Source organism: Lycium barbarum, chromosome 7, assembly GCF_019175385.1.
Source record: "Lycium barbarum isolate Lr01 chromosome 7, ASM1917538v2, whole genome shotgun sequence".
Taxonomy (NCBI): domain Eukaryota; kingdom Viridiplantae; phylum Streptophyta; class Magnoliopsida; order Solanales; family Solanaceae; genus Lycium; species Lycium barbarum.
Genome location: NC_083343.1, coordinates 121,049,845 through 121,065,679, shown reverse-complemented (window position 1 = coordinate 121,065,679; position 15,835 = coordinate 121,049,845). Strand labels below are relative to the sequence as shown.

The 15,835-nt window shown below is 34.0% G+C and overlaps 1 protein-coding gene across 1 annotated transcript; it reads right to left on the bottom strand.

Annotated features, from left to right (window-relative positions):
- Positions 1 to 3,964: 3,964 nt before the first annotated feature.
- Positions 3,965 to 7,875, bottom strand: LOC132604042 (tubulin alpha-2 chain). The gene is made up of 4 exons (XM_060317364.1): positions 7,675 to 7,875; positions 5,334 to 5,568; positions 4,874 to 5,244; positions 3,965 to 4,776 (listed from the first exon to the last, which is right to left on the bottom strand). The coding sequence occupies exons 2-4, from the start codon at positions 5,554 to 5,556 to the stop codon at positions 4,120 to 4,122; spliced, it is 1,251 nt and encodes a 416-aa protein (XP_060173347.1). The 5' UTR covers positions 5,557 to 5,568; positions 7,675 to 7,875; the 3' UTR covers positions 3,965 to 4,119.
- Positions 7,876 to 15,835: the final 7,960 nt, after the last annotated feature.

The window sequence follows — 15,835 nt, the reverse complement described above, 5'->3', positions numbered from 1 at the left end:
TTTTTTGGGATATCCGGCATCTTAAATCTCTTTGGGATCAACTTCGGAGCCGCAATTGGTGGGAAAGGCCTTCGAACAATATATTTAGTTTCCGGTCCAGTCAGAATTGGGGGTGCCCCTGGAATCCGATCCACTCGAGAATTATAGTCTTCCACCTTCTTTTCGTTAGAGTCCATTCGTATAGACAGCCTCTCCACCATCTTTATTACCTCGGATGATTCATTGGGCACCGACCGTTCTCGATCACTACTTATCTCAACTTCCCTACGGGCTGGTACGAGTACTCGGTTTGGCTCCGCTACCCTGACCTCGTTGTTGTTCTTTTGGAGTTGGGATATAGCCGCCTGGTGTTGCAGCATGGTTACCTGATGTTCCTGCAATAAGTCATAAATCACGCGTAAGTTAATCTCCTCTCCCACCTCTCCGGATGCCCTACGAGCAGATGCCCTATCAGCGGGCATATCTCTGCTGTCGTTAACGGCTACATTAGACTTGACAGCACTCGCATCAACGGTAGGATCGTCGACTGGATCACCCGGTGGCATGATGTTCAATGGTACGCTATTATTAGGGTTCTCGTCGTGGTTGTTGTTATTCACATTATTCGCGGTCGACATGTCGTAGTTAACCTGAAATCACAAAAAGGCAAAAGAGCAAGTGAAAGCTGAGTAGCAAACAAGTCACCGCTATTATCCTTAGCCCCACGGTGGGCGCCAAACTATTTACCCTTTAAAAAGGCAACAATTAAATTTGTATGTGGTTTAAAGGATATGCGATTAGATTCGTTTATAGAGTAAAAGAATAACAATGATAAAGTAAAGCTTAAGGATAAGAAGGTAAGAGATAGCCTCAGTGAATATTGCAACAGATGGCATGGACTGAGGCTCAAACACTTCGAACCAATTTGTGAAAATTCTATTGCCTTTGATGTTTACAGAACTTGAGAATTAGGGTTTTGTATAATTGTGTAGAAGAAAAGTAAAACGAGATCCCTTTTCTATGAGGACCTACCTCCCTATTTATAGTACAAGTATTTGTGTTCTACATGATAACTAAATCAATCATGGATAATGATTCCCTGAATCTTGGTTTTGACAGCTGCGTGACGCGTCGTGCGGAGAGAAATTCGCAACGGGCCGGATTTCTCGGACTCTTATCAATTAGAAATGTAACTCTTCGGAAACCGCTGGGTCCAGGTGACTGAGTCCGAAACGTTTCCATCCGGTTAGATGAGCTCAACTGATCTATTACCCCTCGTTCTTAGTCCGAACCGTCAGTCGTTGGGTCGGGATATTAGACCCCGGTTTTTACCGTATACACTACCTAATTATGTACTAGGTAGTTATGGACTCAATTGGGAGTTGGGACTAAGTTACGTTCCCAAGAAAGTCAAAAAGATGGTTGTATATAATACTATGAAGTACTATACACTTTAATACAAGCTCTCTCCATTCTATTTTGCGTGATGATTCTTTTTTAAATACATTAAAAAGATTAGTTTTGTACCATTTAACTTTAAATTTCTAATTAATTTTATCTATTTTGATTTGCTGCATTTGAGCCGAGCATCTTCCGGAAACAGCTTTTCTACCTCGAGGAGGTAGGATAAGGTTTGCGTACGCTTAATCCTCCCGAGACCCCACTTGTGGGATTACACTAAATATGTTATTCTAATATAAAAAAATAATATGTCATCTAAAAATCACAAATTTCAAAAGTTATTCTTTTGTTTGAGTAATTCAACCCCTAATCTGTTTACATATTATTCTCTGCTAATTTGCTCTATATTATTGCCTTCTATTCTTGAGGAAGTGGCATAACCGCGTGGCGAAAACACACTATTTGCTTTTTGGGTGGATCTTTCCTGACAGCACCACAAGAAGTCTTTTTACATTGTTCAAAAACACCACAAAATTACATACCAAACGTTCGACATTACCCTTTTCATTCTTCTAATTATTTTTCAAGAGCTATATTTGCATATCTTTGAAAAATAAGGATGAAATTTAAATGATAACTTAAGAAAAGGACATGTGCGTAAATCTAACCCATTAATACTTTTGGTTTCAGAAAAGATGACAACCACTTTGTTTAAAAAACTATCCTCATAAGAATATAGAGGTCAATGCATTATTTTCATGTGCACGTCCCCATCATCTTTTCCAGAAATTTCTCGACTAGCTCCTCTATTTTCTCAACCCTGCCCACTATCGTTTCTTTTTTGACCAACGAGTTGAAAATGATAAAATAATAGGTCGGGAAGCTATTGTTTAAATAAAACGATCAATGCAGCATACTGTTAGAAATGAACCTCTACAAACTGAACAATCTTTAGTCGGCAGTTGGTACTTAGGAATTAACAATATGAGTTAATTTTAAGTATGATCAGTTAATTTTTACTTTATTGCATCAAAGTTATTAAACTATTTTTTGTAATGAAAAAGTCGCACAACTTTACCTAAGTATCATGCAAGTCACTGAATGTAAAAAAGTTACTAAACTTTGTTTAGTATCACAGAAAATCAATAAGAGAAAACAAATAAAACATTTCCACAAATCTATACTCTACTATCCATTGTGAAGATGAGCTCTGATTATTATCTCCCTTGAGGCGTGAGTTCAATCATGTCCAAATTTTACAGTGAATTTGTGTAGACACACACAGAGGCACACAAACACACATATATTATATGTATACTCCCTTGAATTTGTTCCAAAATAACAGTTACACGCTTTAATTTTATAATCTCCCTATATATTTGTCCAAGGCGAGATTATTTGTCAAAGATGGTGTGAAGAAACATTTTTTTGAGTAATTAAGTACTTCCTCTTTGACCATACACTTCTAACTTTGTTAATTCCTTCTCCGAACAATAATTTGTTCCAATTATGTACATCACCACTTGTTGGAAGATGATAGTGTTTAATGAATATTTCTGTCATTTGTTTAGTAAAATATCATATGAGACTGAACTACCTAATCATGGACTAGGTAGTTATACACTTATATGGACTACCTAGTTATGGACTCACTTGGGAGTTGGGACTAAGTTTCGTTCCCAAGAAAAAAAATAATGAAACCTTTTGGTATTTTAAAGCAATTTAAATTTTATATTCCAAAAATGTCATGACATATTTAAGAAGGCAGGTTTCAAACGTCTACATGTCTAATCAAACAGATTCTGTAAATGAAAAGGAGGCCGTAGTAATGCATTCACATACACATTTCTGATTTAATCATGATTAAGTAATTAATACTTCCACCTCAACTTTTAACTTAATCAAACAGATGTCGGGGCATAACCGGATGAGTTTGTTTTTTCATATGTAATATAATAATCCTCTTGACCAGGAAAAAAAAGCTATTCAAACGAATATAATACCACAATGTTGTTTGAGGTAGAAAGCATTCTTCATGATGTTCCTCAAGAAACACAATTTCAAAATGTGCACACGATATTGACAACTTCACAGTCTAACCGTCCCATCTGACACTAAATTCAACCAACTTGAATTAGTGCTCGTAACAAATCAATTCACATTTTACTTCTTTTGGACTGTATAGTGCAGTGCTATTTTATGGTTAATTTGTAGGATGAAGTCAAACTTTGGCATCCATTTCAACGATTAGAAGTATATCATGACACAAACAAAGAAATCCAATCAACACCAGTTTAAATTCTCAAATTCTTTAATTTGTTTCACCAACATTAATACTGCTACTGCTACTAGGAAGGACTAATTTTCAGTTTTACTCTAAGCTAATTAAATGATTTAACAGAAGCATGTCTCTTTTTTCTTTTCTCTTATCTTATTAAGTTTATTGTATGACTAAGAAGATCCCCCTCTCATGATGCCAACAGTAAAAATCTTTCAAAGCTGAAGCAGTTTTAAGTTTCCCTACATGTCATCAACAGAATCACAAAAGCAAACACAGGAAATGATATAGAAAATGCACAAGATATAAAGTAAGCAGTCAAACGAACATATTTTGACTTCCATAATGGTACAATTCACTTTAGAAAACCACAAAGAGGAAATAGTAATTGCTAGGAGGGCACAAGAAACCCATCAACCAAACAACACCAAAACAAATACATTACACCGCAATGCAGTGACTCAGTACTCATCTCCTTCATCACCCCCTTCTTCATCATCCATTTCAGCACCAACTTCCTCGTAATCCTTTTCCAGAGCAGCAAGGTCCTCACGTGCTTCACTAAACTCACCTTCCTCCATACCCTCGCCAACGTACCAGTGCACAAAAGCACGCTTAGCATACATCAGATCAAACTTGTGATCAATGCGTGAGAAGACCTCTGCAACACTAGTTGAGTTAGAAATCATGCACACAGCCCTCTGCACCTTGGCAAGGTCACCTCCTGGAACAACTGTTGGTGGTTGGTAGTTGATACCGCACTTGAAACCAGTAGGACTCCAGTCAACAAATTGGATAGTACGCTTGGTCTTGATAGTGGCGACAGCAGCGTTCACATCCTTTGGCACAACATCACCACGGAACATAAGGCAGCAAGCCATGTACTTGCCATGACGAGGGTCACACTTAACCATCATAGAAGAGGGTTCAAAGGCACTGTTTGTGATCTCAGCAACTGAGAGCTGCTCGTGGTAAGCCTTCTCAGCTGAAATGACTGGGGCGTAAGAGGAAAGCATAAAATGGATTCTGGGGTACGGTACAAGATTAGTTTGGAACTCATTCACATCAACGTTCAAGGCTCCATCAAACCTCAAAGAAGCAGTCAGAGACGAAATAACCTGCATAGGAAGCGGAAGCACAGAATTTATATACTGTCTACAATTGAAGAAGAATGTAGTATGTAAGACAGTCCAGAACAATATGCTACTCAATTACCTGTGAAATAAGTCGGTTAAGGTTGGTGTAAGTTGGGCGCTCAATGTCCAGTGAGCGCCTGCAGATGTCATAAATGGCCTCATTGTCAAGAAGAATTGCAACATCAGTGTGCTCAAGCAGGGAGTGAGTTGAAAGTACACTGTTGTAAGGCTCCACGACAGATGTTGAGACCTGTGGTGAAGGATAAATTGTGAATCCAAGTTTCGATTTCTTGCCATAGTCTACTGAGAGACGCTCCAGTAGAAGTGACCCAAGACCAGAACCAGTGCCACCACCAACGGCATTAAAAACCAGAAAACCTTGAAGGCCGGTACAGTTGTCTGAAAGCTTCCTAATGCGATCCAAACAAAGATCAACAATTTCTTTCCCGACTGCAAATAGGACACAAAGATGACCATCAGCACAAATTGAGTCGAAAAGAGAAGTAATAATGCAGTAAGGACTAAGGAGTAATTTATACTTGTATAATGGCCACGGGCAAAGTTGTTGGCTGCATCTTCTTTGCCACTGATGAGCTGCTCAGGGTGAAAGAGCTGTCTGTATGCTCCGGTCCTGACTTCATCAATGACAGTAGGCTCAAGATCTACAAAGACAGCACGAGGAACATGCTTTCCTGCTCCAGTTTCACTGAAGAAGGTGTTGAATGCATCATCACCTCCTCCAACAGTCTTATCACCCGGCATCTGGCCATCAGGCTTAGGAAAAGATGAATGACAACATCATCAGCAACGCACGATAAAAAACTGGTTCTTGAAAACCAAAAAAAAAAAAAAAGATTGTACAAAACACTAAAGAAATATAGATTGCTTAAATATGCATCCCCCACCGATTGTTGCCTTCAAGATCAGGCTTATGGAGAAATGAAAGACCAAAACCCCAAACACTTGTAGGACAATGTTTTTTAATGTTCCGGCAGAAGAACACATGTTCAACATTATAACACACACAACATACATCATATTTGGACATGAAGTGCAATAAATGGCCTTAAAATCTTGAAGGGTACACATTTCACCCTAGAACTAATAATCTTTTTTTACATTGAACACCTTGTAATTGAGGATCTTTTAACAATATGATAGAGGATGATATGACATTAGAAGAAAATCAGATGTTGAGCTATTAGTTGAAGCAATAGTGCCAAAATACATTCTGTAAAGGTAGCATGCTATAAAAATTACTTTAAGAAGAAAATGCTTGCTCTTCAAAAGTTCAAGGGACTATCTCACAGTTTTGAAAAAAAATATAACAAACTTTAAAGAAACAGACATATCTAAAGCAAGAACTTCCACCATTCTCACAAGGGATTCAGGCACATCTATACATATATCTGCAAACTGTTAGGAAAAATAGATTATAAGATTCAGTTGAACCTACAAAATAGTTGTGAGTGCACAAAGCAATCTACCGCAGCTATCCACTTTGATTTCATTAGATCTGGGAAAACTAAAGATACACAAATGTTGCTAAATCTACCACATACAGACAGAGCTACCAAAATGCAATCCCAGTATGCAATTCAACTGGATCTAGAAGAAAATATATACATACTTTTAATTCCGACCTATTTGGAAAAAACTAGATCTTTAACAGCTAATTTTTGTTCCAGTAGATCTATGAATATAACAATGTAATAGACACACACTATTATATTCATAGATCTAATGGAGAGCAAATATTACTCCCTCCATCCCAATTTATGTGGCACCTTTCGAATTTCGAGATTGAAACAAGTTTTTCTTTGACCATAATTTTTTAATGTCTTTTAATATTTTGAATTGTCAATTATTCCGACTTATAGTACTTTTTACGTAGTTTCCAATTATGTAAATATTATTTCAAAAAACTTAAAGATTCCAAGTCCAAATTCATAGTCAAAATAAAAAGGTTTGACTCTCGAAATCCAAAACTGTGCCAGCTAAATTGGGACAGAAGGAGTAGTTGTTAAGGATCTACCCCTACTTAAACCAAACACGTGCAGAGATAATAATGGAAAACGCACAAAATATATATACTTTTCATTCAGATGTATTCAGGATAAACCAGCTACATAAAAATTAATGTGTTCAAATTGTTCATACAGTTACCAGATGCATAACAAACAATTCAAACAGATCTAAGCAAATATCAATTTCTCAATGACAGATTTATCAGCAGCACTGTACCTATTTACAAAAAAATAACAATAACGATATAAAAAGTAACAAATCCAAAAAGCGCATACATTTAGACACATTTCTGTAGGAAACAGATCTACAATAGGATAAAATACTTTTCACGGATATCTATCCAGAATCGACTACTTTTCACGATAATTAACAATTCAAAATATTTAAAAGATATATGAAAAAATCATGGTCAAAGAAAAACTCATTTGAATCTCGAAATCCGAGAGGTGTCACATAAATTGGGACGGAGGGAGTATATATTAACAACAGCTTCAATTTCTGAACAGCAATGTGTTTATCTTCAAAAAAAAAAAAAAGTGAAAAATAGCACTCATTTAGACACATTTCTGGATTCAAATAGATCTACTATAAGATTATAACATACATTTCATGGAGATCTATACAAACCAAAAAAAAAAAAAAAGCGTATATAAAAGAAATTCACACAGATTTTTAATATATTTATTCAAACGGACGTCAATTTCTGAACAGTAATGTATTCATCTCCAGAAAACATACACAAAAGAAGTAGTGAAAATTAAATACGCGATGAGGTATTGTTAGTAACAAAGCGGCCTTGCTGCCACGATCCACAAAGATTCAGCCCTTTGTATCATACAAAAAAAAATGTACCTAAATGCCATGTTCAAGGCAATAAAGTTCCCAACATGCATTTCCAACCTGAATACCAGCTTGTCCAATGTGGATTGAAATGCATTCTCTCATTTTCAAGTTAATAAGATCTTGAAAGAAAAAATGGAAAAGGAAACGACGTTTATTAAGACGCCTTTCAGAAAAATTATTTCAGATCTAGGGATTCTATTCAAACTGAGGACAGTTTATATAGGAATGCTGGAAATGTATTTAAGGAAATAATCTAGGGACTGGAGAAAAAACAAAAAACAAAAAATTTGAGGTTAAATAAACCGTGGTTAGTTAAGATATTATTAGTGGACGATGGTTAATTCAATACTACCCTCTTATGGTAATTTTGCATTGCTAAGTTTTACTCCCTCGGTCCCAATTTAATAGACTGTTATTTTATTCTAAAGTGTTTATTTTTTCGATAAGTGATTATTTTTACAAAGGTGAGGTGTTTGGCTAAATTTTTGGAAGAAAATAAGTACTTCTGGAGAGTAGCAGAAGCAGTTTTTTCAGAATTTAAAAAAAAAAAAAAAAAAAAAGCTTTTGCCCAAGAGCACTTTTGAGAAAAATATATTTAGCAACATTTTTTAAAAGCTTGATCAAATATTGATTGCTGCTCAAAGTGTTTTTTAAAATTAATTGACCAAACACAAACTGTTTTTTTAAAAAACACTTTTCAAAATAAGTTGATTTTAAAAGCTTGACCAAACAGGCTATAAGTGTCTTAGTAGGTGTTTGGCCGTGAAAACCAAATATATTTCACTTTATTTGGAATTCTGAAGTTGGAGTTGAAGTTGAGATTGAAGATGAAGTTGTGTTTGGTTATAGTTTTTTTGCAAAGAATATTTGATTGTTTGAATGTACTTAAAGTGAGAAAAGTGAATACAGTGTTTTAGGTGAAGTTAGTAGTATTTGGAATTTTTCATGGCCAAACGCTAATTTTCAAATAAAGTGAAAAAAAATGGAGAAACAGTGACAACTTCTCATGGCCAAACGGTTCATAAGTTTGACTTGGCACAAAATTTAAGAAACAAAAAATGGCTTTTGAATCTTGTTATTCTAAATTAAGGATGTGTGTAATGTATTAAAATGTTCATAATCTTGTGATTTTAAACTTGCTACGTAGGATGTTTGAATTGTTAACTTAGTATATATAGAAAGAGACACTTTTTTTTCACTAGAAAGAAAAGTTAGAAATTTAAGTTGAGGCGGAGAGAGTAATACTTTATTTTGACTTAATACATGATTACCACCCCTAATTAGCATTGAAATACTTCTCAAATCTAACACACCTTTTAACTCAGCAGGACAATCTAGAAATGCCAGAAATGTATCTCCGAAAAAAATCTTGGGACCGGAGAAAAAAAGAAGAAAAATTCTGAGGTGAAATAAACCAAGGTTAGTTATCCACCCAAAAAAAAAAAAAAAAAAATTAGTTAACCGTTGGTTTACCATTTAAGAAAAATAACTGGGGTTATCATTTATATGATCATATTTGGACCAAATTTTCATAGTTTTTCCCTATGCCCCCTAAAACTTATTTTAGGTGACGCATCTATCCGGCCAAGTTTTAGTGATTTGAATTACTTACATAATTTGACCTTCGAATGTTGAAAGATCAACGTTGTTAAACAATACTCAGACGTCTCAACCTACACAAGTTTAATTGGTTCGGTAACCACACTTGGAAGCTTGAAAATCAACGTTAACAATGATGTTATTAGAAAATGAAGTTACATAAGTTCATTGCACCCTGCATAATTTCCAACTATTGAGAAGTTCTCCCGTATGAAAATCATCTATACTTCGTATATTTTTTTTTAAAAAAAGTGGGTCTTTCACGGACTTGTCATGATTTAAAGCGTTGAACAATGATTCAAAGATAGTAGAGGCAAAGATTCAAAGATAATAGAGACGAAACATAGGAATGTCTACTAAACTTATAAACTGATCAGACTAGCTTATAAGCACTATAAGAAAATTATATTTGGCAACAATTTTTTTTTTGTTGCCATAGATTGATTATTGTTGCAAAAAGTATTTTTGGCAACAAAAAAAAATTGTTGCATGAACTTTTCCCAACGGCTGTTATTGCAACAGTGTGCAGCAACTTTCTTTTTTTTTTTGCCAAAAGTACTTTTCGCAACAATAATCAATACTATGACAACAAAATTAAATTCTTAGGCAACAAAAAAATCATTTGCCAACAACAAAACTAAGTTATTGCCAAATATAAAAAAATTTGTTGCGATTTTTATACTTTCTTGTAGTGAAGCACTTACTGTTTACCCAAACACTAAAAGTGCAATTTTGTAGTTTATAAGCACTTTGATTTGACTGGTCATTTGCTTCACTAAAGAAGTACCCGTTTCCACGCTACGTTCTCAATAAAAGTTGTCATCCTTCTGCGTCTGTTAGCCACACCAGACCAAGAAAGACAAAATAATCAATCAAGACTGAGTCACGACCTTTGTAAACTCATAGCCACTTTTTTTCCTAGAGCTTGCACCTAGGGGTGGGCATGGTACCGATTACCATACCGAACCCGAATTTTTTTATACCGTGATTTTGGTATTATGATATTTGATATGGTATTTGGTATGCATTTTAAAAAGTTCGGCATTCGATATTTATATAAAACATACTAAAATACCGAATACCATACCGAAGTATTTAGTTACATATATAATTCATATATATTAGTGTTATAATACTAACAAATATATAAACAAGTATTAGTACAAAATTCATTGTTTAGACGTTGGAATTTTGACTAATCTATCTTGATTGAAATGCCATTTTTTTGTAATTGATTTACGAAGGGGATTGCTTGTACTTTCTTTTGAATATATTTACATGTGTAAGGTGTTAGTACGATATAATTGAGACGTTTCTTGAATAGCCGAAGTCGTAATTCTCTATTATATGAGTATATGTAAATCGAAGTCGAACAAATCATGATTACCGATTTACCATAACATAAAATACCGAAGCCAAACTTAAAAATACCGAGAGTCGGCTAGACTATGAAGCCACTCAAGCAATGGCTTGGGGCCCCACTTTTTTCTTAAAGATGTATGTATTATATGTATTATTAAAAAATAAAGTTTGTTTTGTTAAATTTGAAGAGAAATTTTTGAGGAGAAAATACAATAATTTTTTATTTTTAATGTGGGGATCATTATAATAATTAGGGAATGAAATAATTTTTAGGAAATTGTTTCCTTATGTAGGTAATTGGGTACCTACTTTATTGCCTCATTTATATCTTAATAACTAAAATGGATCCACATTATTATTCCTACATTTACCTTTTTCATTTTCCGTTTCACTATTCTTATTCTCAATATTCTGAATTCTCAAACGGCTGCAAAATTACTACTGCTTACAAGTTACAAGAGATCAAAATTTGCTTGTTGATGTCTTCTTCAAAATTTCAAGCATTGCAAGAAAGCAATCATTATATTGAAGAATTGCAACACCATTTCGATATCGTTATATCAACTTATCAATTTTTTGAATCGTCATATTTTATTATTCTATCTTTATTTATATGTTCATTAAAAATCTGTTGTTGTTGATATTCTTACTCCATAACTATTTCAATCTTTCCTTTTTTAAAAAGAAATTATTTTAGGGCCTCTCTCCGAAGTTTGGCTTTAGGCATTTAATGTTGTTGAGACGACTCTGAATACCGAAATTATCGTACAGAAATTTCCAATACCGTACCATATCCACCCTACTAGCAACCATTATCTTCGCTCTTCAGATATGGTGACATTACATATATGGGGGGAAGTATGAGATCTTTACGGATTATAAGAGCTTAAGGTACTTGATGACACAGAAGGCGTTAAACCTTTGCCATAACGATACTCTAGCGGCTATATGTGCACTTGCGTTGATGTACTATATTATAGGCCCAATATATAATCTTTTTTTGTCGGATGTCCCCGAAGGGACAGGCCGAATGTATAATCTAAAGATATTAATTAGCCCTGTTTGTTTCAGTATATTTAGGAAAATTACATACCCTAACATTCATATCCTATCTCTATGCATGATATTGAACTTTGAATAGAAACACTCTTATCTTATCTTATTTATTTTATTTTATTTCTTTAGATGAGCTTATTACTCTAATTTGATTACATACTTGGCGCCACAATATGGAAGGTTTGGTTGGCTGATCCAAAATGCTTTTGGGCTAAAGTTGGATAGTTAATTGCAAGGCTTGGGCCTTTGTACTTTTGGTGACTTCTAACCACCAAGCCTTTGTACTTTTGGTGACTTCTAACCATAGCCGTTCAATGGTTCGTCCAACTAATGATTTATGGAAAAATTACAGTCAAATACCATTCGGGCATCTACTTTATAAGATATGTGCACAATGTATAGATAGTGTATATTTTATACAAAATATACATATACTATACATATAATATACACAGGAAAATTTACATGGCATAGCTAATTCTAGAAGGTATTTATGGTTAATAACTACTATTTGTAATAATTACATTTCGTAGCTACATTTTCATTTTGTAGCTATATGCAGTTGTATATATGTATTTGAATGTATTTGGTTTTGAATGAGTTATATGTAGTTGTATTCTAGAGTATCTTGTACCCTTAAATGATGCAGTTTTTTTTTTTTTTTTTTTACACTATGTATATTGAGTAAAATAACAATATTGTATTGAAATTTTGTGTATTTAATTTGATATAATTCATTACTATCAAATTCTGATACAGTCAAATACATCAAAAAATATATGGATATGAATGTATTTTCGCTTTGAATGAGTTATATGTAATTGTATTTGAATCATTGTTTTGGGCAACGTACTGCAATGGCTGAATACATTTGTATGTGTATTTATATACATATGTATATGGCTGAATACATATTTTGACTGATTTTATGTGTTGTTTGTTTCATTTATATACATATATATTTGAATGATTTTATGTGTTGTTGGTTTCATTTATTTACACATGTATATGTCTGAACAGTGTATTCAAATACAATTAAATACACATGCCCGCTTCTAAAACTAGCTATGAAATGTAAATACATAAAAGGTAACTACAGATTGTTAACAACTCTTAAAAGGTAGGTATTCCTGTAAGTTGCCCATATACATATTCTATACATACCTATATACAACATATACATCTTAAGTGTATAGGTAGTGTATACTTCGGCCATGTTGGTAGTGTAAGTTTCCCGTTAATCAAATCAAATAATATTTCTTCTTCTCTTTTCTTTTGTAAAACAGGATTGAGGATGTAATTAGGTGTAAACAATCACTTTCGGACAATATAAACAAGCAAAAAAACAGCATCACTTGAAAAATCTGGTTGCATTATACAAACAATGAGCATCACTTAATTTAGTAGAAAGAAATGCTATTACTGAGTGGACTTTGTTCTCCACTCATTAAATATCCATATTATGAACTTTGCATTGTACAAATTTGCAAAGTTGACAAACAAATGTAAGTGAACATTTTGAAGCCAGAGTACTCAATATCATAAATTAGATTCTGTAGTCTCGAATTTTACAAAGCATTCAAGCTTTACTTGTAATTGCTCATAAAAAAAAAATTGCTATTCTATTTTCCCCTTGTGCAGGTTCTTCTCATAATTACTACTTGCATGAGTATGATAAATGATGAATCTTTAACTTATTCACCTCCCCTAAGTCTCGTTAAAAGTGTTAAATATTCACAAAAAGAAAATTAATGGGAAATGACTTGCCTAGTGCGGGTTATCTCTCCTGTGTGATTTGCGAGATATTACTGGGAGTGAGATTTACCCTGTGCGCACCCAAAGAATAGTAGCTGTGATTCCCTTGTCATAAAAAAAAAAAAAAAAAGAACGAGAAAATATCCAGTACGAAGATAGCAGTATAACACATCCCTTTCTTTCCACCATCTATCAAAATATATAAGATGAAAAAAAAGTACTAATCTTTTTCAATTAAAAAAAAAAACTTAATATAATAAATATATGCCTGGCTCATCCTGGTTGCCTTTGTCAACCTAATAAGAAGAAAGGAGATATTTCACAGAGAGAGAACTACACTGTCTTCCCTCTTTCATCTATGAAAACCAAAAAATGACCTTGGATATAGAAAGGAATTTTGATGAGATTGTAGTACCTCTTCCTTGACAAACAAAAGGGCAGATTCGCTATTTTACATCGCCTTCTTCCTCGCAGTGCCACGAACATGAGAGGGAAAAACGAGTCTTGATAAAAACTTTTTCCCAATGGCCCTTCAGATCAGAGGCGGATTCAAAATTTTAAGTATATGAGTTTTTGAACTATAGAAAAGACAACTTATGCAATTCTGGCTAAACTTCTACACACATTCAATGAATTTCGTAACACAAATACATATTTTAGCCAAACCTACTGGTTCTGTTTGAGTGTGGAACCTAGCTAGAACTCTAGCTCTGCCTCTGCTTCAGACTAGCTAAGCTACAATCTCCAATGATGGTATAGTAGTAACAACATGCAGTTTATTGGGCGAGTTGATTCAATACTAATAATACTTGTGGATGGATAGCAGAGTATCCAAAATATTAATCGAGATGTGAGTAAATTGATCAAATTATCATAATAAATTTGAGTTTAAAAAGGAGGAGGAAAGAATTTAACAAGAAGAGAATAAAGAGATGAAAGAAAGGTATTTTTCAAAATTTTCTTGCATTGTCTAGTCTTAATAAGGAGAAAATTTCGTAAGAGGAGAGTGTTTATTTGATTGGTTTAGAGAAAAAAAGTGAAAAGGGGTTAATGGAATTGAGAATTTGGAAGTTGTGTTTTGGCCTTTGGAATTTTGGTAGGCCGGTGAAAGGCCATTTTCAACTTTCCCTTTGTTCCTTCTAGTAAGAGTTTCCCATTTGTCTTTCCATCTTTACCTTTTCCCCTTCTTTTAATTAGTCAATGGTTTTATTTTAGTTCCTTTCAAAAGTATTTCTTTATCTAGATTTACTTGGTAATAGTTCTTTCTTTAATTATAAATTTTGAAATACTTTCTTTAACTTCTCACTTATATAAAAACTCTAAATTATGCATGTATAGTTTGATATAACAGTCCTTCGGGATGGCCCAGTTGGTTTGGAGGGTGGTTATCCACATGGATGACCCGGGATCGATCTGCCCTCAATGCCTTCTAAGTCGAGTCTGTTGCGTAGGGCTTGCCTAGTGCAATTTACATTCCTTGTGTGATTTGTAGGCTATTACACAGTGAGGGGTTTACCCAGTGCGACACAGTGCTCACCACAGAGTGCTCACCCGAAGGGCAGAGGGTGTAGCGACCGCAGGTTATCCTGGAGTTCAAAAAAAAAAGAGTTTGATGTAACATTAGTGTTTGGGTCACTTTGTGACTTGTGCATGTGCACTTCAATGACTCCGTCAAGTTTAGTAATTCTATAAAGTCTTTTGTCTTTTATATTTGAACTCTGATCTTTCGTGATTTTTATGTACTTATTGACTTTGGCACCAAAAAAAAAAAAACTTGAAGCACTGTTTCTATAGTTTGTAAATACATGTACAATTTTATTTGAAAAATAAAAAAGTCTATTATATCTAGTTATTTGCTGAAAATTAAACACTTTTGACATTAGTATTTTGAATTTGTAATTTTTCAGAACGACCAAGTATTAGAAGGGAGAGGGAGTCAGCGACAGGATTTCTTACATTCGAGATTCGACTAGGGTTTCATAAGAGTAATTTGTCTTATTATGCTGATTAAAAAGTCAAAGACATTAACCTAAGCTGCAAATATTTGTCTCAATATTTAATTAATTTTGCTACTGTAATATAGTGCTAGACATTACGCCTGGCAACCGGTTTCATTTAACCGGTTTTAACCGGTAACCGAACCGGTTAAATCGGAACCGGAACTGAAACCGGTATAACCGGTTAACCGGTTCCGGTTAACCGTGTATTGGTTTACCGGTCCGGTTCCAATATTTTGGAAACTGGAACCGGTTAAACCGGTTAAACCGGAACCGGACCGGTTAAACCGGTGAAAAATTAAAAAAAAAAAAAAAACGTTGGTATATATATTATATATAAATATATAACATATATATATTAAGTATATATACTTATATAGTATATATTATATATAAATATA